General features: G+C 42.2%; 2 protein-coding genes across 2 annotated transcripts; one reads left to right on the forward strand and one right to left on the reverse strand.

Moving 5' to 3' along the window:
* Positions 1-3,632: 3,632 nt before the first annotated feature.
* On the forward strand, positions 3,633-10,071 carry LOC129707864 (arylsulfatase A-like). The gene is made up of 7 exons (XM_055653272.1): positions 3,633-3,973; positions 5,483-5,942; positions 6,644-6,813; positions 6,902-7,026; positions 7,875-8,002; positions 8,665-8,767; positions 9,289-10,071. Exons 1-7 carry the CDS (start codon positions 3,756-3,758, stop codon positions 9,585-9,587), a joined length of 1,503 nt encoding a protein of 500 aa, XP_055509247.1. The 5' UTR covers positions 3,633-3,755; the 3' UTR covers positions 9,588-10,071.
* Positions 10,072-13,295: 3,224 nt separating this feature from the next.
* Positions 13,296-22,452, reverse strand: LOC129707865 (acrosin-like). The gene is made up of 5 exons (XM_055653273.1): positions 22,299-22,452; positions 18,641-18,854; positions 16,559-16,824; positions 14,595-14,737; positions 13,296-14,197 (listed from the first exon to the last, which is right to left on the reverse strand). The coding sequence occupies exons 1-5, from the start codon at positions 22,441-22,443 to the stop codon at positions 13,907-13,909; spliced, it is 1,059 nt and encodes a 352-aa protein (XP_055509248.1). The 5' UTR covers positions 22,444-22,452; the 3' UTR covers positions 13,296-13,906.
* Between the last annotated feature and the right edge of the window lie 1,102 nt (positions 22,453-23,554).

Raw genomic sequence — 23,554 nt, forward strand, 5'->3', positions numbered from 1 at the left:
CGGTGGCTCCTTGCAAGGAGCGTCGCAAGTGGGTTACTGGTATGATCCAGATCCCCTCCTTCACAATGCTCCTACCCTCCCCACAACTTTACCCCAGGCCAGACTCCCCAAACACTGTGAAAAGAGCTCTCCCCCCACCCCTACCCCTCGGGAAATATGGTATTTAAAAACATCACCAAGAAATGTACTTGCCACATCATTGGTACACGAGCTCCATTCTTCTCTCTCTGTTTCCTAAGATACACTTAAAATAATGACAATCCATATTTGAAAACCCTGCCAAGAAACTAGCGCTGCGCATGCGCAGTGCTGCAGAATTTCAGCTGCCTTCAGCCCCGCTTGAAATTGACGGCTTCCAGCAGCGCTGACGGCACGCGAGTTGCACGGACCTTCGAGGGTTACAAGCGCTGCGGATGAAAGGCACAGAGAATTATGCCCACCTAAGAGATCGATCTCTTCGATGGGTATAAGTCTCCCATGCCTTTACTATTTATATTTAGTAATTACCATGTTATAATTTTAGACAGGGTAGACAGTGCCTACCTTGTCTACCCTGACGGCACGTGCCTGGTGCAGGCAGATTAGTTTTTCTTGGCATCATCTTTGGCACAAACATTATGGGACAACGGGCCTGTTCCAATGTAGAACTATGTACAGTTCTGTGATCTAAAATGCAATCTTAAATATTCCAGAACAATTTTGATGATGAAATCATGTTTTGAAAAATCAACTGGACCCATGGAATTCTGATTAATTACAGTATTCCTTTATCCATTCTGACTATATTTTTGATGTTCATTTTATTTAACCAGTCAGTATTGTGATGGGTCTCACCTTAACTAATATAACGTGTGTGTCTAATTGATCTTGGCCACTTTCAGCTCTGAGCTGTAATGAAACCTCCTCCTCACTCACTATCACCACAGTGGCACCAAAGCACTGCTTATCAATCACCTGCTCTACTCTCTCTATACCCAGGGCTATGCAGCCAGACATACTTCCAATGCCATCTTTAAATTTGCCAGTGATACTACCATCATTGAACAAGTAATTGGTAAGAACAAATCAAAGTACAAGAGGGAGAATAATAATTTGGTTGGTTTGTGCCAGAATAACTATCTTGCTCTCAACATTAGCAAGGAATGATTGTTGACTTCAGGAAGTAAAAGACAAAGACCCATGTTTGTGACTTCATTAGTGGGTACGGTGGAGGAGAGTCAACAGCTTCAAGTTTCTACATCTCTGATGATCTGTCTTCAGCCCAGCACAAAGGTACAATTGCAAAATAAAGTACACCGACACCTTTACTTCCTCAGGAGATTGAGAAGATTCAATGTGTCACAAATACTTTATTGAGCCATTACATGTTTATAATGAAGAGCATATTCACGGGTTGCATCAGAGCCTGGTTTGGTAATTTGAATGTTCAAGTCTGAAGGAGGCTTCAAAAAGGGATAGACATTGTCCTGCCATCATGGGTATTGACTTCCCCACCATCAAAGGTATGCACAGGAAGCACTGCCTTAAGAAGGCAGCTAATACTATTAAAGACTGGCACCACCCCACCCATGCTCTCCTTTTGCTGCTGCCATAGGAAGAAGATACAGGATCCTGGAAACTGTTACTTCCACATTCAAGTTCATATTCCACCCATCAATCATCAGGTTCTGGAACCACCCTGCACAACACTACGGACTTTTAACTTCCATGACTGCTCTACTGACACTATCGTGGTGTAGTTTACTTGAAAGAAATGATAATTTATGAAATATTTATATTTTTTGTTGTAATTGTGTCTCATGATGCATATGACAAATAAACACTGTTGGTTGTTGAGTGACAGTATGAGGGGAGAAAGAAGTCAAGGAGTTTCACTGCTTTCGAAGGACAGAGGGAGGTGAAAAATTTAACACACTAATTGAAACTGAGGGAAGTAAAGAGATGCAATATTGAAAGAAAGTGAAACTTTACTGTTTGAGGCAGACCGAGGGAGGTGATCAGTTGTACAGTTTGTAACGAGTCTTAGCTACATTAAGACTTCTACATGTTGAAGGGGGATTGTGGAGTAGGTGAGGAGTTCCTCGGTTTATGACAGGTGAATAGTTTGATAATACTTTAGAAGGCTGAGGGAGCTGTGTTACTTCACAGGAAGGCAATTGAGGATTCCAACAACTGAGGGCAGACTGAGGGAAGTGATGTATATCATGGCTCGAGGGAGGCAACATGTTATGCAGTTGAGGTGAAGAGATCCAGTGTGGCAGGAGTGAGAGGCTCCCTATTTTGTGGCTGTGGAGAAGTTCCTCTGTGCATCATATATATTAATTGGATGGCACGGTGGCACAGCGGTAGAGTTGCTGCCTTACAGCACCACAGACCTGGGTTCGATCCTGACTACTGGTGCTATTTGCATGGATTTTGTACGTTCTCCCCATGACCTCTGTGGGGTTTGGCCGGGTGCTCCAGTTTCCTCCCACACTCCAAAGACATATAGCTTTGTAGATTAATTGGCTTGGTAAAATTTTAAAAATTGTCCCTAGTGTGTGCAGGATAGTTGTGTGTGGGGTGGATTCGGTGGGAAGAGAATGTTTCTCTGAACTAAACTAAACTAAATTAAACTAATGAGTTGAAAGAGAATGCAGGTGGCATGATTAGTAAATGTGCAGATTACACCAAAATTGGTGCTTAAGTGGACAGTGAAGTCTAAGGTTACAACAGGATATTTATTATCTCAGATAAGTGTGAAGTGAAACATTTTAGGAAGTTAAACCAGTCTGGGCCATACACGGTCAATGGCAAGATCCTGGAGAGTGGTGTAGAACAGAAAGAACTAGTGGTACAAGTACATAGTTCCCTGAAAATTGGAACACAGGTAGAAATAGGTGATGGCCCAATGTTTGCCTTGATGGGTCGTGGCATTGATTACAAAAGTTGGGACGTAATCTTGTACACAATTTTAGTGAGACTGCACTTGAAGTATAATGTATAATTCTGATTGTCACACTATAGGAAAACGTGATTAAGTTAGAGAGGTTGCAGAAAAGATTCACATGGATGTTGCTTGGACAGAGGGGTTTGAGATATAAGGGAAGATTGAATAGGTTGGTAGACAAAAATGCTGGAGTACTTTTCCAGCATCTGCAATTCTTTCTAAAACACGTTGAATAAGTTGGGATTGTTTTCCCTGGAATCCAATAATGTTTCCAGTATTTTCCGTTTTTATTCATTGTGCACCAATACCCAGGATTACGATGAGAACCTCAAGGCTCTGTGTCAGGCCACCACCTCCCCCCACACACACACAAAAGTTTACTTGTTTGATTTCTGGTGTTTCTTGATCTGACGAAAGATCATTGATCTGAACTATTAATTTTTGTTTTTCTCCCACAAATAATGCCTGACCTGCTGAATATTTCGAACATTCTCTGCTTCATCTCAGATGTCCGGCTTAATTGTAGGTTGGAAACACGAGAGACTGCAAGAAGCCGGATTCTTGAACAAAAATGCAAATTGTTAAAGGACCAGAGTTGAGTTCCTACAGCTGTATAAATGTCACGTTCCTCAATTGCCAGTAATATTATTCCTTAACTATTCCACCCTCTATTGTTGCTAGTTAGTCACGAGTTTTATCCCAGTGACACTCCCCCAGCATTGCTTTCTTCGTTCCTCTGTGTGCTCCTTGTACAGCTCCCCGCACGCCTCTCTTGCAAACTCCAGTGCAATTTCATTTCCGCAGTCTGTTGTTTGCGGTTGGTCCTATGGCGTCGTTCCGCTCGCTGCTGCTGGCTCTGGGCCTCAGCCTGCCCGTCACCAGCAGCCCCGGAGTGGTGCTCGTCCTGGCCGATGACCTTGGATACGGAGATCTGGGTTGCTTCGGCCATCCAAGCTCCCGAACTCCCAATCTAGACCGGCTAGCAGCTTCGGGCAGGAGGTTCAGCGACTTTTACAGCGCGTCCAGTGGCTGCAGCCCATCCCGGTGAGAGAGGGAGAGAGACCCGCGGTCTGACAGTGGGGTTAGGTTGGGACTTGGAAGCGAGTTGGGCCGGGACTTGGAAGCGAGATCGGACGACACCTGTCGCGGTTTAAATAATTGCAGCACTACCTATTCCAACAATATAGTATTAGCTTTGCTGCATTGCAATGTGACAGACTATAACTATGAATCAGTGAAACTGCGAACTTTTATAAGTCCATTGATCTGCTCTCAACTTCTGAAACCCAAGGGGATGATTCTATCCAAATGGGAGCTTCCCACTGAACCTCATCGCAGAATTAAGGATCGGAGCTCATTAGGAATGTTAAAAAGGGATTTGAACCTAGTCGCATTCTGAGGTTGTAAAGTTCCCACTGGACTAAAAACTTACTTCAAGAGATGGGAAAACAGAATCATACTCTGCCACTTGCTCAGAAATGCAACATGGAAGTCTTAACCCAGTCTTTAAATGACAAATGGTTGACTGATGGGCCTGTCCCACTTAGGCGACTTTTTAGGCGAGTGCAGGAGATTCTGCGCTCACCACATGGTCACCACATTTTCACTGATGGTTTCCGGTGAGTCTCCTTCATGGTCGCGAGGAGTTCCCACATTCTGGGAACTAGTCGTGGCCTCAGTATGGTCGCCGTAAATGTTTCAATATGTTGAAAATTGGTCGCCATGGAGAAAATCGACAATCCTGCAGTCGTAGTTGCAGTTTTAGTGTGGTCGCCGTGTAGTTATGGGTGGGCGAGGTAATCGTAGGTAGTTTTAGTTAATCGCCTTTGCTGACCGGTCATTTTCTTTGGCTCATCGGGGAAAAAAAGTAAGCAGGACTTTTCAGAACCCAAGGACAACCGACTGTTAAATTTCACAGCTGTGTATCTCTAGCTTATTAAAAGTTGTCTGGCCTCTTCAAAGTTGTCTCCACTCCTTCTATCCCCTTCTTCCCTGTTTTAAAGGACTTACTGTGCTAGCTGTCTTAATTACAGCGCCAACCTGTTCATCGCGGTGTGTGTCTGTATCACCTTGGCTTTGTACCGTGTGAATTTCAGACAGCGCTCCCCCCCCCTTGCCCTGGCTTCCGCCTTTGCAATGTGTTTATGTATGTGTATGTGTGTGTGTGTGTTCCACTCCAACAGTCGCCGTTCCAGTTCCCAGTTTTTCAGGCGACTGTTGGCAACTTGTCAGTCGCCGGCAGTCTGCTGAAAAATCGCCTAAGTGGGACAGGCCCATTAAGCTAGACACAAAATGCTGGAGTAACTCAGAGGAACGGGCAGCATCTCTTGGATAGAAGGAATAGATGACATTTCGGGTCGAGATCCTTCTTCAGACTCCAGTCTCGGGTCGAGACCCTTCTTTAGACTCCTGCTTGAAGAAGGGTCTCGATCTCGCTTTCCACCATTGTTGATGACTTTGCCATGGACCCAAATAAAGGTTTCTCAACATTTTAAATGAAAAATCTTAATTTTTACACTGTGCTAATTGTCATGTTTTGTTTCTTCCTTTTAGCGCAGCCTTGCTCACGGGCCGTTACCCAACACGGTCTGGAATTTTCCCAGGAGTTTTCTTTCCAGGGTCAAGGGGGGGACTTCCTCTGAATGAAACTACGATTGCGGAATTGTTGAAGCAGCGGGGATATGTCACCGCAATGGTGGGGAAGTGGCATTTGGGCTACGGACTAAATGGGAAATACCTACCCATCCACCAGGGTTTCGATGAATTCTTGGGCGTTCCATACTCCCATGACCAGGGTCCCTGCCAGAACCTGACATGTTTCCCACCGGATATCAAGTGTTATGGAAAGTGTGACCAAGGTGTGGTCCTCTTGCCCTTGGTCAAGAATGACAAGGTGATCCAGCAGCCAATCAGCTTTACCAAGCTCACTCCAGCGTACAATCGATTTGCAAGAGACTTCATTCTAAGAGCAACAAAACAGAGGAAACCATTCTTCCTTTATTATGCATCACATGTGAGTAGTTTGGCAACATTGCAGCCAGGGCTGACTGTCCACCATCATCTGCAGTTTATAATGCTTACCATTCCTGTTCCTCTCATCCAGCTTTGCAACCTTCTGAGATCTTTGGAATGCACTAGGTCGGTTATCTTATGCATTTCCACATCACTGGTTTCTCTGCTTTCAATTGCTAAGGCCCAAACATTTGGAATTCTTTCCCACCCACTTCGTCCGACCATCACCCTTTTTTTAATACTCCTGTAGAATGCTGATTAAACCTACTTTGACCACATGTTTAATTCCTCTCCAATATCTCCTGGCATGATTTGGTGGCAATCTGCTGATGAATCTTTTGCAATTATATATATATTAAAATTGTGCAATAGAGAATGAATAGTGTTTTGATTTAAATGCAAATGTATACCTGTGATACACTACTATCCTAATTCATTCGCATGGACAGTGTGGAACAAATATCATGTGGTGAAACCTTCAGTTCTTTATATCAGGCTGTGGGGTAAAGGTGGATCAGCCTACAGGGTTTTTACAAACGGGCATTTTGTAATTAGAAAATAAATTCTAAAATCATGACTGCTCAGCCTTACGTTGATCATTATACATTTCCGATATACCTTTGTGCTTCTCTGGAGGTATTCACCACTTGATCTGAACAGCATCTGTAATGGTAATCCTAATTTTCCACTCCTCTGTTTCAGCACACTCATTACCCACAGTTCGCAAGCGCAGACTTTACAAGACAATCTAAGAGGGGTCCTCTGGGGGATGCACTGATGGAATTTGATGGTTCGGTGGGGCATATAATGAAGACTTTACATGATGCCGGAGTGGAGAATAACACATTAATCTTCATCACCAGTGATAATGGGTATGAAAACTATGAAAAGCACCAGTTGCTTCAGGAGAGTTGATATTGTGGGATAAAACGATTTATAACTGACTTGCTCTATTTGCAGCCCTGAGCTGATGCGAAGATCACGTGGTGGAAACGCAGGGCTGCTAAAGTGTGGCAAAGCCACCACATATGAAGGAGGAATGAGGGAACCGGCAATTGCCTACTGGCCTGGCCAGATTACTCCAGGTCTGCAATTCTTGGCATCCAGCGGCTTAAATATACATAGATGGATGATGACTGAATGTTGGAGCCTTCCCTCACAGTGGGAAACGTTGATCCCGCTGTGTGGGGAAGATGTCTGTGTTGAAAACTATCGTGTCCTGTGCTCTTTATTATTTGTATGGCTGTATGGCGACCACACATTTCTCTGTACCAATTGATACATGTGACAAATAAATGTGTCTTATATTGCTTATGTTCCAAGCTTGAACAGAACCCAGAACCCATATGAGATTGGCTCAGTGAGAATTCCATTCAATCATACACAGATCCCTTGGGCACATCATTGACCACAGCACCATTATCAGTTCAGCGGTTGATCCACACCTTGACTCCGCTTCCAGAAAAAGTAATCATTGATTCAACTTCAGTTGACTTCTGGCATATTCTTCTTCTGGATGGAAGTGATTTCAAAATTTTAATTCACTGTCAGTATCTTAATTTCACTTGACTTGACTCCAATTCTAAAATTTGATTTTCTTGGATCCTCCACCTAAACATTTATTTTTTCAGAACTGTAGCTTACCATTTACTCCTTTTATCAATTTGAAAACCTTGATTCAATTAGCACCCATCCATTTTCTCAATAGATTTGCCCTTCACTTATTTCTTGGAAACGCACATTTTATTTTTTTGTCTTCCTTAATATACATATGAAATGCTCCTCTATAAATTATGAACAGAAATGTCATCATAAATTAACTGGGGAGTTTGGAATTGTATTAAATATTTTGCAGAAATAGTTGCTGGTCTTCATTGGTACATCACAGAAATGATATTCCTTTCAGAAAGTGTTGACTTTCTTTGCTCTGCAGGTGTGACCCACGAGGTGGCCAGTACCCTTGACATCCTGCCAACAATTGCCAGCCTCACAGGCGCAAAGCTTCCACAAGTCAAAATAGATGGATACGACATGAGTGATATCCTCTTCAATAATGGGAAGGTACTGGTTGTTGTGTCTCAATCTGTAAACTTATCCCAGCTCTCAATATTTAAACTATAGTTAATTTCTCCCTTTTTTATCTTTGTTGCAAATTGTGTTTACTTTCCTAAATTCCCCATGTGAGTACTTTAAATTGAGATTCCATCTGCCCTCTTATAGAATAGAATAGTTTCTTTATTGTCATTGTAACATGAACCATGTACAACGAAATTTAAAAATGTCAGCCAGTCAGTGCACCATTCAAACATTTCTAAAAGCTAACGATACATACAAGGTAAAATCAAGGTATATCAACATAAAGGAACCTACTACCCTCTTTTATAGAAGATATGAAGATATCTGTTTTAATATTGTTAGTAGGGTCTCACTGCATCCAGATCAGCTGCTGTAGTTCCCCAAATCACAATTGCTTCATTAGCTGAATAAACATTGGATGTCTGAGGTGATGCAAGGTTGCCTGGGAGATGAGCTGCCATTTACACCTGACCACTGGGGCTGGTGCTAACAGGTTCTGCCTTGCAGGCTGCAGTCAAGTTTATTTTAATGCTGTGCCTCACTGCACTCAGACTACAAAAGAGAATCAGTACTGGTGATGGCATTGAAAAGGACCTTCAACATGAGTTCCAGTTAAATTTTTGTTTGTGTCCATTAATGTTTTGCAGAGCAAACGGGACACCATGTTTTACTATCCACTTGCCCCCAGCAAGAAGCTGGGAGTTTTTGCTGTACGCTATAGGCAGTACAAGGCCAATTATTTCACTCAAGGTAAGGCAACTCGAAGAGGGCAAGCACAAAATGGGCATCAGTGATGCAAACTTAGGCAGCTGAATGTTTCATTGCCTTGTGAGTCAAAGGCTGACACTGAGTGTGGGTGACTGACCTGTGAGAAAGAAAGTGGCATTGTGTGAGAAGAGACATTGTGTGTGAGAAGAGAATGCCAGTGTAATTGAAAGTGTCAGCATGTGACATGTAGGAGGCCAAATGGCTGTGAAGGAGGATGGAATATTAGAGGTATGTGCGTGAGAGTGATTGTGAGTGTGAGGGTGTGCAGTGCACTGTGATAGAGTAAAGGTTTGAGTGAATGGGAGAAAGTTGGCCTGAGCAAGCAAGGAGGACTGTGAATAAGTGAGTGAGATTGACCACAAGAGATAAAGATGAAATAGTGGCACTTTTGATGAAGCTCCAAGTCACAGGCATTTGTGTTGTGACCAGTTGGACCAGTTTACTTATTTTTGAGGGTGATAAATGAAAACCTTGACAAATGTTTCTATTCATTCTTCCACTAGGTTCCTCCCGCAGTGACAGCACTCCGGACCGTGCCTGTCACTGGGACTCTTTACTCACCCATCATGACCCTCCACTGCTTTTTGACTTGGAAGCTGATCCGTCTGAGAACTATCCACTACACAGCTCTGACATTCCCAATTATAACTGGATCATCGATCAGATACATAAAGAAAAGATGATGTTTGAAATGGGAATGGAGTTTGGGGAAAGCCAAATGGAGAAGGGACTTGACCCAAATCTTGAACCTTGCATTAAACCCGGCTGCAGCCCCAGGCCTGCCTGTTGTGCAATGAATTAGAATGGAAGAAGGAGACAAAACACAGTCTGTCACCACATTTAAAAAACTAATAACTATTCTCAACAAGGGTTTCTGGGACAGTGCTGACTTGGAGAAGAGAGAAGGGTCGGATTATGTAACATTAGCATTCTCTTGGTAGTTGGAATCCAAGGTCAGAACCTTTTTACCTGGGTGGAAATGTCAAAGATTATATGGCATAGCTTTGAGGTGAGCAGTTCTACATTGGAATAAGCCCGTCATCTCATAATGTTTGTGCCAAACATGATGCCAAGAAAAACTAATCTGCCTGCACGTGATAAATATATGATTAGATTTCTGGGCAAATTAGATGTGCAGAGCACTTTTTTACACAGATGATGGTAGGTGCCTAGCATGCGCTGTCAGGGATGGTGATAGCCTAATTATCGACCAGATACACAAGGAAAAGTTGTTGTTTGAACTGGGAATGGATTTTCAGGAAGTCCAAATTGAGATGGCCAGAGCCGCGCCGGTAGGCGGCGCGGCTCTGGCCAGCAGCAGCGGCCCTCTGCAGCCTGTCCGCGTTTTTTATTATTTTTGTCTGTGTTTTTTTGTAGTTTTTGTTATTTTTTGTTGGGGGGATGTGTGTGGAGGGGGGGGGGGGGTAGTGGGGGTGGGAGGGGGGGGGGAAACTTTTTAAATCTCTCCCTGCACTGGAGACCCGACCTTTTCAAGTCGGGTCTCAGGTGAAATCGTTGAGGCCGCAACGAACTGGCGGCCTCCAACAGGATGAAGCCGGGGACTCAGGTGCTATACTCACCGTTTTGCCGCGCGGAGCTGGCCCAGGTCTTCGGAGCGGGTGGATGAAGGTGAAGGATTTCTGCTGCTGATGCTGTGTGAAATGCTGCTGCTGCTGAATGTGCTGCTGCTGGTGCTGCTGTTGCTGCTGCTGCTGCTACCGGAGAGTCGGAGGCTGCTGCTGCAGGTCTGTGGACGATGGCGCCGGGAGCCCGCGGCTCCCTGGAGAGAGACCGCTTTTCAGGGCTCCTGCAACGGCGACTTAATTGGCTCCCGCCCGAGTTGCGGGGTCGAAGAGCTCCTGGAGCGGGGCCTGACACCATTGCCCCGCGCAGCTGGAACGGCCGCGGGACTCTGCGAGCACACACCGGGGGCTCCAACACCAAGACCCGGTGTGCGACCTCGCACCACCCGGCGTGGCTTTAATGGCCGGGGGACAATCGCCATCGCCAGCCGGGGGCTTTGACTTTGACTCTGACATCGGGGGGGGGGAGAGTGCAGTGGAGAGATAAGTTTATTTGGCCTTCCATCACAGCTATGTGATGGATGTTTATGTTAAATGTAATTATGTTGTGTCTGGGGTCTATTTGTGTGTAATGTATGGCTGCAGAAACGGCATTTCGTTTGGACCTCCAGGGGTCCAAATGACAATTAAATTGACTCTTGACTCTTGACTCTCTCTCTTGACTCTTGAGATGGTAGTTGATCCAAATCTTGTACCTTGCACTAAGCCTGGCTGCAGCCCCTCGCCTGCCTGCAGTGTAATGAATTAGTATGGAAGAAGGAAAGGAGAGCAGATATGATGGTGGAATTTGAGATGTTTTTAGGTGGGCACGTGGATTTACAGGGAATGGAGGGATATTAATGAGGAGAAATCAACACACGTGGCAGTGGTAGTGAATCTGGGTTGAAATGTGGCAGCAGAGCCGGTGCTGACGGGCTTGATGACGGGCTTCTTCCAATGTAGAACTATGTACAGTTCTGTGGCCTAAGATGCAATCTTAAGTATTCAAGAACAATTTTGACGATGAAATCATGAGGTTTTGAAAAATCAACTGGTCCCCTAGAATTCTGATTAATTACAGCATTCCTTTACCCATCCTGGCTATATTTTTGATTTGTTTTGAAAGCCCCATTTCCATCGCCAGTGTCTTCCAACCATTAATGAAGAGAGTACAGATTTCTACTTACGTTGGTGCGAATGTGAAATTTTGAGTTCCACTCTTGAATGGGCTTCATTCTGGTGCCTTCTCGTGCCATTCTTGTTTTCTTCACCTACTGTTACCTAAACTATTGAATGAAGTAACCACTGTAAATAGTAACCACTGTATGTTCTCCGTGTAACAGTGTGGGTTGTCTCTGGGTGCTCTGGTTTCCTCCTACGTTCCAAAGATGTACGGGTTTGTAAGTTAATTGGCGTCTACACCCTGGTGTGTAGGATGCAAGAGTGGCATTACATAAAACTAGTGTACAGGTGATCGCTAGTCAGCGTGGATTATGTGGGCTGAAGGACCTGTTTCCACACTGTATCTCTAAACTAAACTCAGCTCAACCATTCAAATGCAAAGGGATCCAAATTAGAGGATGTTATTTTTAGCAGGCAGGTTTTTAACATGGACAAATATGAAGGTTATGTATCTGATCGTTATTTTTGCTTCCTCAAAGGAAGCAGCTTGTAAATCTATAATTTAAAGATTACATTGCTGTATTCAGCAAAGCTTTATGAGTGGAAAATTAATGTCACTAATCATTTACTGTATGATTATTTTGTATGTTCAGGGTGTTTATTTTCTCCATTGGAGAAGTGCTTTTTGTAAACACTGATTAAAGGAATCAGAATACACTAATTGGCATGATTACCAATTGTCACTGAGGCTTGTGAAGCAGTATGATTGAGGTATGGTTCAGATGTGCTGGGTTTGTCATTCTCACCTGCTGATGATGCGAGGCTGGTTATTGGTATCTGGGTTATGGACGAGCCCTGATTTTCTGTTGCAATCCACTGCTAGAAAATGTATGTTTGATTTACCATCCCATCAACCTTCAAATATCCTGGAGCTGGCAGTCACCAAAGAAATGGTCTCCCATGTGACGCACCAGCATATCCCAGGATCTGTGGAGCGAGACCCTATGAGTCAATTACAGTAAAAGAGGAAAGTGAATGTTGATATGAGACACAGCCGTCAGGATGGGAGAAACGGAGCCTTTACAGTGCATTCAGAAAGTATTCAGACCCCTTCACTTTTTCCACATTTTTTACATTACAGCCTTATTCTAAAATTGATTAAATTCATTTTTTTATCATCTTCTTCATTCTGGGGTATTGTGTGTAGATTGATGATAAAAAAAATGAATATAATCCATTTTAAAATAAGGCTGCAACGTTACAAAATGTGGAAAAGGTGAAAGGGTATGAATACTTTCTGAATGCACTGTACATGAAATAAAATGAAATATTTCTGTCTTCATGCCTCAGTAGTCCATCGCATTTTGATTTTTCTCCAAATAAAAATGTTGGGAAACTAACTGATGCCTTCATGATAACAGCTCCATCCAGTGACTTCTGTTCATATTCAGCCACTGAAGCTGACGATGTTTTGGGATGTAGACTAACACTTACAACAATCTCCATGTGCAATGTGAAACTGATTGGCAAGTTTGGACCACTGCAGTCTTTATAGAAATGGTACACCAGCAATGATTTGGGGTAAGAAATTGCAAAAGGCAAACCTTTTTAACTCTCAGAATTATTTTAAAGACTATTTAGAATAAACTATTCTTGGGCAAATACCATCTAGAATAAATAATTTCTGGCCTTTATTTACCTAAGTAAATTAATTAACATCCCTTTGTCTTTTATACTTAAGCCCTGATAAGTAATCTGGACTCATGGTTTAATCATAACTCACTTTGGTGAATCTGTGCTGCCCACTAGGACCACTATATCCATCATGAACTGTTCAAGAACTGAACACAGTACTCTACAATCGAACTAGATTCTCCACAGCTATGAAATTACTTAATATTTCAAACCCCTTGAGGTAAATTAAATTTTGCATTTTCCAGAGACTTGTGCCTAGACTATTAGATCAACTATCAGACCAACCACTGAATCTCTTTCACACACACTTCCTAACTTTATTTTGCCATTTTGAACATACTCCAGTATATAGTTTTTGGCCAACATTAATACCCTTACAACCTATTTTATTTCTCCACTCTGATGTGCCTACTTACTTTATCAATGGCCATATATAATTTTGTGGCCATCTGCACTGCTGATACAAGCATGATGAGTAAAATGGTCTCTTGTGCCAACTATGTTTTTGAAGCTTTAGGTACAGTGATTGGAGCTAATGGAGAGTTCCTCAAATAAGTTAACATCCTTTTGTCCTTGGATTATGATTTCTCAGTCTAAGCAAAGACTATTAGACCAACTATTAAACAAATATAATGAACAGCTTCATAGCTTTAAAATTTTATTGACATAGAGACTATCATCAAGGGAATCAAACAGGAAAAATATCAGTGTAAATCTGTGGGTGCAGATCAGATGTGTGTCATTAGATAAAGAGAATCACCAGTCCAACCACTGTGAGAACGCCAAAGGTTTGTGAATGGATTCCATCGTTTATGTTGAGCGGTGATGATGCCATGCGTGCACGCTCGCTTCCTACTTGCATTTCGCTTAACTTTGATGTCTTCCACTGAATCCACTCGATATATTTCCGGACAGAAGTGTAGATGCCGGGGTGAACTCTCTGGCCACAGCCCAAGCCCCAGTTTGTGATACCCAATTGGTAGAATTTTCCTGCACCGAGCACCTTGCAAACCAAAGGGCCTCCGCTATCTGTCTGCAATAGAAGAAAATATTGATAATAATGCCCAATATCCCAGCTTGACATTAGTAAATAGAGGGTAGATACAAAATGCTGGCATCACTCAGCGGGTGAGGCAGCATCTCTGGAGAGAAGGAATGGGTGACGTTTCGGGTCGAGACCCTTCTTCAGACAGTACCAGCATCTGCAGTTCTTTCTTACACATTAGTAAAGAGGATATCCTTTATGCCTGGCCTGGTTTGAACTCAAACCCCAGAGGTATGATGGAGAGCAGGAAAGAGGTTAAGAACATCTTTATCTGGATTGGTTTTGATCCCAAGTCCCATTGGCACAAGGTTGGCATAATTGTACTTCCTCATTCAATTCACCTCAACATTGATGAGTTTTAATTCTAATTACAGTAAGTGTTTACCTGACATCTGTCCGGTCCTGCCCATTTAAATCCAGCACACAAGACTTGATCCGAGAGTGAGCCATTGTACCAGTCGCCTTGGTTACAAATTGCAGTTGGGATGATACTAATCTCTTGTTCCTGTAAAATATCTGTCCGTTTACCTAAATTAAACAAAAAACAAGTTATTAATTAGATAAGAGTCTCTGAATAAGTCACGTGGTGCCCACTTGACCCCCTCAACCTCGCACCATTATGATCACAGCAGTTTCCAATTGTTACATCAGGAATTCTGCATTCCCACTTTGCTTAAGGAGCATCCAGATTCCTTGGGTTACTTGCACAACTAAGGTAAAGATTTTCAAAGTTTCATTACCCTTTAAAAGAAAAATAAATGCCTCATCTCTATTTTAAATGTGCAATCCTATAATTACGAGTTTGCCCATTTCATAATGTCTGGACTGGGGTTTCATCCAGTGTCGTTATTCATCCACTATTGGTCGTGGCTTTGATCAGGTGCACTTTGAGTCCAATAATGTTTTAACGTTTTATGTTTTATTCTTAATGGTTTACAGTATGTCGTGTTGTTGCTTGCGTTTGGAGCAAACTCCTGTATGTGTACATACTTGGCCAATAAACTAGTTCATTCATAATAAAACAGAAGTGTAGCACAAGAACAGACCCTTCGACCCATAATGTTGTGCTAAACATGATGCCAAAACCATCACTTAACCACCAGCCCATAACCCATATTCCTCCATTCCCTGCATATGCCTATCCAACAGCTGTTTCTATGCAACTAACGTATCTGCTTCAACCACCACCCCTGGCAGTGCATTCCAGTTATTCGCCACCATCCATATAAAAAAACTTGCCCACCACATCTCTTTTAAATGTTGCTCCTCTTACTATAAAGCTATATGCTCAAGTATTTGAGGATTTATTCAATTTAAAAAATCCATTTTACAGATTGAAATCAAGTCAATTGTTATTTTTCTGACACCTAGCGCATTGCAAGGGGGTGTTTCCATTTAAAATCCATTCATTGCAATTTCGTGTTCAATGACATAATTGCGTGTTCAATGGCATAACTATTTTCTGACTGTTGAGAAGGGAATTGAAGATTACCGTCTCCTTAAAAATGATCTGTCTCCTTATCAATTAATTAATTATTTGAGAATCTTGAGGAATTAAAAACATTTTCAATAAAAACAATAGCATTAAGGGTTCAGACATGTCGCAAAGGTATATGGGGATCTGAATCTAATCTCGGCCTGGGAATGTTTGATGGGACAAGACAGAGAGAGCTTTATTTCAGTGTTATTCAGTTAAAAAAGCTTGAAAAGACAGTACTAACATCCACTGCCCGCACCAGGATCAAGACAGCTCAATGATAATGTTGACCACAGCAATCAAGTGTCATATTCTATAATTCATAGCAGGCATTGGGCCTAATTCATAATGGAACACTCAATGTTATGCTACTCTATTCTGATATCAGGATTATCTCAACTTGAATTGTAATTTCAAATAGAGTTCTTAATAATTTAATGACACTACCTTGGTTTTTACGAGTTGTTTGATTCCTTGGAAAATTATTTAATACTTACAAGGCCTCTTTGCTTCATTTGGTTGAACAGCTGTTACCTGTGGCTAGGAATGATGTATCCAAGGCTCAGCCTCCAGCTTCCAATGTGCTGGGAATGGCAATCATTTATTTTTTTGGGCACGATATTTTGAGGGGCTGACTAGGACATTCCAGATTAAACAGGAGATTGGAGTGGCTTATAAGGGAGGATGGAGAAGCTCCCATCCTGAGGGATATGGGGAACCAAGTGACTTCAGCCTGGTTGACACTGGCAGGATTGGGTGCCCTTGACCTCTAGTTACCATAACTAATAATGCAACATGTCAATGTGAACCTTTTAGAAACCTGAATGTTATCTTGAACAGTTAGCAAGAAAATGTATGTGGGAGAAATTTACCTTTCCCTTCCACCATGCCCCATCCAGCAGTGACACATGGCTTGAGTTCAGCAATATCAAGTCTCTGGTTTTGAAGACACACTGGTTGCACATAGTCGGTGAACAAAATAGAGTCTGTAACCTTGATGAGAGCAATGTCATTAGATTCTGTATCTGGATTGTAATTTTCGTGTTTGATGACTTCTGCCACTGGTCTGGCGTAGGTGTTTTTACTGAACCTCGAGATCTGTTCTAATCCAAACACCAGCATAATTTTCTCCACGTTGCTTAAGGAGGATGAACATAAGGAGATTGATATACATTAGAAGGACGTTTAGCAGCTGTTTGGCCAAACCACAGATTATTTTATACACCTTGTCACACAACAATATCTGAGATTTAGAAGTTCCATCATTACACCCTCAGTCTCTAATTTAACTAATCCCAATTTGACTCGAGAATTAAAACCAGAACATGCTGGGAACACTCAGCAGGGCAGACAGCATCACTGAAGAGAGAAACAGAGTCAGTGTTTCAGGTCCAAGCACTTCCGCTGATGCTGTGTCACCTGTGTGTTTCTAGCATGCTCTGTTCAGATTTCCAGCATCTGGAGTTTTATTTCACGTTTTGGTTGGAAAATTCTTGAGCCTGCTGGAGCAGGAAGAATTAACTTGGCTTCCTACTCATGACCCGTTCTGTGACCTCTGGGGAAGTTGGGATGCAGAAGATAAACAGATTGATATAGGTAAGAGAGTGCCTAGATGATTGATGACTGAGTCTTTCATGTTTCTGATGTAGTTACGGATGCACAACTACAACAGGACTGCCAAGGTTTTTCAAATTCAAAATTAACACCCTAATCAATCGCATGTGAGGATTAAATATGAACACCCCATTATTTGCACGTCTTAACTTGAAGAAACTAACGAATGGGGTTGTTCTGATGTAGGACCAGTATTTGGACAGCAGTCCTTCCAAACACAAAGTCCAAAATATACATCTTTTTAATCATGACCTTTCCATACAATGACACAAACCATACAAATCATTTCCACGTCACTTAATGCAGCTGCGGTTTTTAGTCAGTTAATTAATTAATTCAGACTCATTTGAATGGAACACAAGGTTCCTGCACACTATAGCTATCTCTCATCAGCACAATTTCCCTAGAGCTCTTCCCAATGTTTTGGGCAATATGAGTAACTTGGTAAATTAAATCACATAAAAGGAGATATTATCCTTCATCTCTTGCCATCTGGTGTGTATGTGAGTCTGCGGTCTGCAAATTAACTTGTGATGAATGTCTAATATTAAAGAGCATTGTTTAAGGTGATTGAGGGAATGTTTAAAGATTTACAAGGCAAGTTTTTACACAGAGAGTGCTCGGTGCCTGGAATATGCTGCCAGGGTAAATAGTGATAGCAGATATGTTGGCAATGTTTAAGAGGCATTGTGATAGACACATTAGCATGCAGGGAATGGGGGAATATAGATAGGCAGATGTACAATGTAAATTGGCATCATGGTTGGCACAGAGCTGTGCTGTTCTATGTTCTCCAGGTTGCAAGAGTGCAGAAAGTTGGAACATCCACTAGGGTGTCCTGGAAATGTGAAAGATGCTGTATTAATTCAAATTGATCCAAATAAATGGAAGAAGATGCACTGTGGTGTGTCAATCTGCTCAAATCATTGTGTGCTTTCACTTCTGATTGAGGACAACATTAATGACGCTGACAAACCCCTAAACGAACCAGCTACTGACACTTGTTGCCTGGGCTCATACGAACTGACCTGCAAGTCACCTAGAGCATAGCTAGGCTTATGGAAGCTTAATTCTGCAACAAAAGGCAGAATGTCATGGAAAGTTGAAAACTGGAAAGAAATAAGGGATGAAAACTTGCTACAGGGATCAGTCTTGGTGCAGCCAAGGATACAGATAACACCTCTAAAGGTATGACCTCTGGGATGATACTGGTACAGCTAGAAATCCCTTGGCTCATGGAGGCTCTAACTAAGTACTAATGTTGCTTTTTCCATTCTGAATTTTCAATCTGATACACAAATTACTGACTTAGTAACAGATGAATCTGGTCATGTCCTTACTTGGCCACCTTGGCTTTGAAGCAGTGAGCTGCAGTCAGCACCCAGTAGTTATCGATGATGGATCCACTACAGGTGTGGCCATAAGTCCCATCCTTCGAAGCTATCTGTACACTGACCAACCAAGGCCATGCACCTGCATCAGCATCGTGATTCCCCAGAATCTCCGAACTCAGGTCTTCCTCTTCCTCATTCACTGCTGGACGGTGGCTACATACTACAAAATAAAATGAAACATTACTTTTGAAGGGACCATTGTATATTTACTGCACTCCCCCACCGTGAGTAGAGACCCTCCAACTAAGACATTCATAGAGTCAGCCATGGTTTTGTGGGTGGTCGCTTCTGCCTTGAGTCAAAGGGCAAAGGGTTCAAGCCCATTCTAGAAACTTCAGACAACACTATTGTGCATTTAATGGACTACAGCTCGACTTCAATACCATTATTCCATCCAAGCTCATTTCCAAACTCATGGAACTTGGAGTCAGGACTCATAGAAACATAGAAAATAGGTGCAGGAGTAGGCCATTCGGCCCTTCGAGCATGCACCGCCATTCAATATGATCATGGCTGATCATCCAACTCAGTATCCTGTACCTGCCTTCTCTCCATACCCCCTGATCCCTTTAGTCACAAAGGCCACATCTAACTCCCTCTTAAATATAGCCAATGAACTGGCCTCAAATACCTTCTGTGGCAGAGAATTCCAGAGATTCACCACTTTCTGTGTAAAAAATGATTTTCTCATCTCGGTCCTAAAAGATTTCCCCCTTATCCTTAAACTATGACCCCTTATTCTGGACTTCCCCAACATCGGGAATAATCTTCCTGCATCTAGCCTGTCCAACCCCTTAAGAATTTTGTACGTTTCTATAAGATCCCCCTTCAATCTTCTAAATTCTAGCGAGTACACGCCGAGTCTATCCAGTCTTTCTTCATCCTGCCATCTCCTCTCTGCAACTAGAACCTTGACTTCATGACCAACAGAACACAATCAGTGAGGATAGATGGCAAAACACCCTCCACAATTATCCTCAACACTGTTGCTTTTCAAGGATGTGTTCTCAACCCTCTTCTTTATTTCTTATACACCCACAACTATGCAGCCAAGTCAAATTCAATTTACAAACACCATCATATTGGGCCGGATATCTAATACAAATACAGGAAGAAATTGAGAAACTCGTTGCCTGGTGTCAAGACAACAACCTCTCTGCATCAACAAGACAAACCAGGTAGTGACCAACTTCAGGAAACAAAGCAGCACACATACCCTGGTATACATAGAAGGCACTGAAGTACAGGTGGTTGAAAGATTCAAATTCCTAGAAGTTAATATCACCAGCAACTTATCCTGGACTAACCATATCGAAGCAATGGCCAAGAAAGCACACCAACGCCTCTACTTCCTTAGAAGGCTTAGGAAGTTCAGCATGTCCCCAACAACTCACACCAACTTGTGCAGATGTGCCGTCGAAAGTATTTTATCAGGATGTTTCACAGCATGGTTTGTGGGCAGCTTCATCCAAGACCACAAGAAATTGCAGAGGATTGTGGACACAGCCCAGACCATCACACAAAAAAACCTCCCTTCCATTGACTCCATCTACACTTCACACTGCCTGCATAATCAGGGATGAGTCTCTCTCCGCACACTCCCTCTTCTGCCCTCAGGCAAGAGGTATAGAAGTGTGAAAATGCATATATCCAGATTCAGGGACAGTTCCTTCCCAGCTGTTATCAGACAACTGAACCATCCTATCACCAACAAGAGATCGGTCCTGAGTTCTTGGAGACCCTCAGACTATCCTTAATCTGTCTTTATTAGACTTTATCTTGCACTAAACCTTATTCCCTTTATCCTGTATCTGTACACTGTGCACGGCTTGATTGCAATCACGTACAATCTTTCTGCGTACTTGCTTGCACGCAACAAAAGCTTTTCATGGTACGTGACAATAAACTAAACTGAATCTGCAGTTTTCAGTGGAGCTCTAAGGAAATGCAGTATTGTCTGAAATGTAGATTTTCAAATAGGATGTTGAAACTGAAAGCCCTGCCTGCTTCCTCTGATGTAATAGTTCAAGAAATGCTGGGAAGAATTGTCATGTGTCGCAGGTGCCATTTAATCTTTATCTGATGTTACCATGTAAGCCTTTTGAGAAAGCTTACTTTGCAAAAAATTGACTGATTTGGCATGTCCGTTACAATAGTGCAGACTTTATGTATATTAATGGCTGCAAAACACTTTGGAAGATCCCAAGGGGTGGAAAGCAATTTATAAATGTATGTATCTTCCTTCACTTGTCAGCTCGAACTTTCAAAACTGGTAACACAATTGAGAACAGCCTAGCTGCCGAGCTTCACTCGGGGACATCTACATTGCTGGGTTTCACAGAGAATCAATGTTCCATTCCGGCTGATGGGATGTTCCTCACCCTTGCCTCCCGTCTTCCTGGCTGTGAAAGTCGGACAGCTGGCCAAAGATACATTACCCAGAGAATCATTGTGAGCAAAGCATGACATTCAAAGGTTTGTCTTTGGCAAACATGGGTGCAAAACATCAGAGCTGAAGATGTTTCCATGCAATAAATTATAAGGCTTTTACTTCTCAGTTACTCTCCCAGGTGTACCTTATGCCCTTCTGAATGCCCATATCAATATAGATACATTTCTCTCGATGTGTGGTATGAAACCTTAAACTCACAAGTGAAATTGCTCAGTCCATTATTAATATACTGTTCTAAATATTTCATCATTCATGTCAATAACAGCCCATTTGAAACCCAATGCATGTCTATCCTTTCGGGTCTTTTGAAGCTATTTGAACCCCACCATTCTGGACCCTAATGCCCCTGTCCCACTTAGGAAACCTGAACGGAAACCTCACCCAAGGTTTCCGTGCGGTTGCTGGAGGTTGCAGCTGGTTGCTGGAGGTTGCAGGTAGGGAGACTGACAAAAACCTTTGGGAACCTCCATTCAGGTTTCCTAAGTGGGACAGAGGCATAACACTCAGTGAAGCCCACCTCTCTGGACCCAAGCAATCAGTGAAGCCCAGCTCTTCAATATCTCTGGACTATGAGGTTCAAGGAAAATTAGTTTCATGGCAGAGAAGTGTTGATGTCGGCTCACTCATTTTGAGAGAACATTTGAGATAAGGGTGAACCAATGATGGATGGATGAAAAATCAGATCCAATTTAGTGCAAGGAAATCTCACAGTGAAGTTCAGAGTGAGTTATGTTCCTTCTCAGATATAGCACGTCCCACAACAGTTACCATTTTTAAATAGTTATTAAAATTTTCAAAATCCTTCCATTAAAGTTAATTCTTAAAGTATAAAATACACCCTATGTCAAGGCTACAATCATATGCCTGCAGCTTTAGAGAAATAAAATGTGATCCAGCTGATATTAGATATTCTTTAGTGCCACTGAGACTCTAATGTGCTTTCTGAATAAAACCCTGGGGAAAATTGATTGGATGTCACTGAACTTCAAACTTGATCATTAGTGAATAAACAATTCTGCCCCTATTAGTCGAAAACAGATACCGCATGTAGATTGGCTATTGCATGTTAGCCAATCAGAATGCTTAGTAATTATAATTCTGCCTAAATGTATGATTAATAATGTAAGAAATTGTCTACTGTTTCCCACTTACCAACGTTTTTATGCTGAGCAGCTTTAGCAGCACAACTCAAGGTCAGAAGGAAAAGATGAAAGAAGGCAGATTTCAATAATTGCATGCTTTCGATCTCTTGCAGAAACTGCAAAGCCCACCCTACAGGGCTTATCGTGTGACTCATAGGCACATATTGTTCACCTGAGGGAAATGGCTTTCGGCCCATGCTTATTATTACACTAAGTGATGTAAGAGCCACCATTGTTACACTGAGTGACATCAAGGTTGTCTGTACTCCTTGACTGATGTCATAGCACAATAATAACCAATTCAGGGATTATTCCATTGCTATAAAGTCTAAGGGTTATTGGCAGCATGGCTTCAACATAAGCCTGAACTAATGAACTGAAGGTCTCCTCACTGGGATTCCATTACCAGATCATCACAGCAGCACCTCTCTCAACTTTACCACCTCCAATATCGTTAAAGATACAGGAATGGGAGTATTGTCACCTCTAAAGTGACATGACACAATGACCTAAAGATTTCTCACCATTTTCCTCTCACTGGATCAAATTCTGAAACTGCTTACCCAATGGGTCAGAGGATTTTCACCAAAAAGACTACAATTTAAGAAGATAAATCATCATCTTCTCATACCAAGTAGTAATGAAGCAATACATTGCAGCATAAGACCATGCCAGCATTCACAGAATCATATTTGTTTGCAAACCCAGATGGAATATGCAAAGCTACAATGAAAGTGCCGAGTGTTTTTCAGTATGAATCTCTCCTTAGTAAGCAGAACATTTCATAAAAGAGTGTTTTACTGGGAAATGAATTGGAGAGGCAGCTTGAGACCATTTAGTAAAATTATTGTCTCTTCCAGGATTCGATTTACTTGGAAATAAGCTTCCCACTGGTTACCAATATCGTGCTATGTGGGTCATCTGGTCTTTGGTCAACCATGGTTCAATTGGTATCACTTTCTCCCCTGATGCAAACGTTTAAACCCACATCAGGAATCGGGGCATAAAATTGCACTAGGAAACTGAGAGATTGCTAAGTGCAATCTTCCAGAGATGTTAAACTGAATGCCTATCCTCCCACATAGATATAAAGGATCCCACTATACTGTTCCAAGAAGAGCAAGTAAGCTTCCCCTGAGATGGAGACTTACAGTATATTCATCCATCAAAGAATCAAACAGGGTCAACTGGTCCAAATGCTAATCTACTTGCTATTTTAAAAGCTTGCTATGGCTCAGTTGAACGTCCATTTTTGTAGAATTATCT

The sequence above is a fragment of the Leucoraja erinacea genome, chromosome 22 (assembly GCF_028641065.1).
Source record: "Leucoraja erinacea ecotype New England chromosome 22, Leri_hhj_1, whole genome shotgun sequence".
Classification (NCBI taxonomy): domain Eukaryota; kingdom Metazoa; phylum Chordata; class Chondrichthyes; order Rajiformes; family Rajidae; genus Leucoraja; species Leucoraja erinaceus.

What these genes read in the sequence shown, in the direction of transcription:
- LOC129707864 (XM_055653272.1), top strand. Translation starts at nt 3,756, where the DNA reads ATGGCGTCGTTCCGCTCGCTGCTGCTGGCTCTGGGCCTCAGCCTGCCC. An exon ending in GCCTGGCCAGATTACTCCAG is followed by an intron (nt 7,027 to 7,874) that starts GTCTGCAATTCT and finishes TTTGCTCTGCAG; the next exon opens with GTGTGACCCACGAGGTGGCC. An exon ending in TCCTCTTCAATAATGGGAAG is followed by an intron (nt 8,003 to 8,664) that starts GTACTGGTTGTT and finishes AATGTTTTGCAG; the next exon opens with AGCAAACGGGACACCATGTT.
- LOC129707865 (XM_055653273.1), bottom strand. Translation starts at nt 22,443, where the DNA reads ATGAGTCACACGATAAGCCCTGTAGGGTGGGCTTTGCAGTTTCTGCAA. An exon ending in TTCAAAGCCAAGGTGGCCAA is followed by an intron (nt 16,825 to 18,640) that starts GTAAGGACATGA and finishes ATCCTCCTTAAG; the next exon opens with CAACGTGGAGAAAATTATGC. An exon ending in CAGGACCGGACAGATGTCAG is followed by an intron (nt 14,198 to 14,594) that starts GTAAACACTTAC and finishes CTTCTATTGCAG; the next exon opens with ACAGATAGCGGAGGCCCTTT.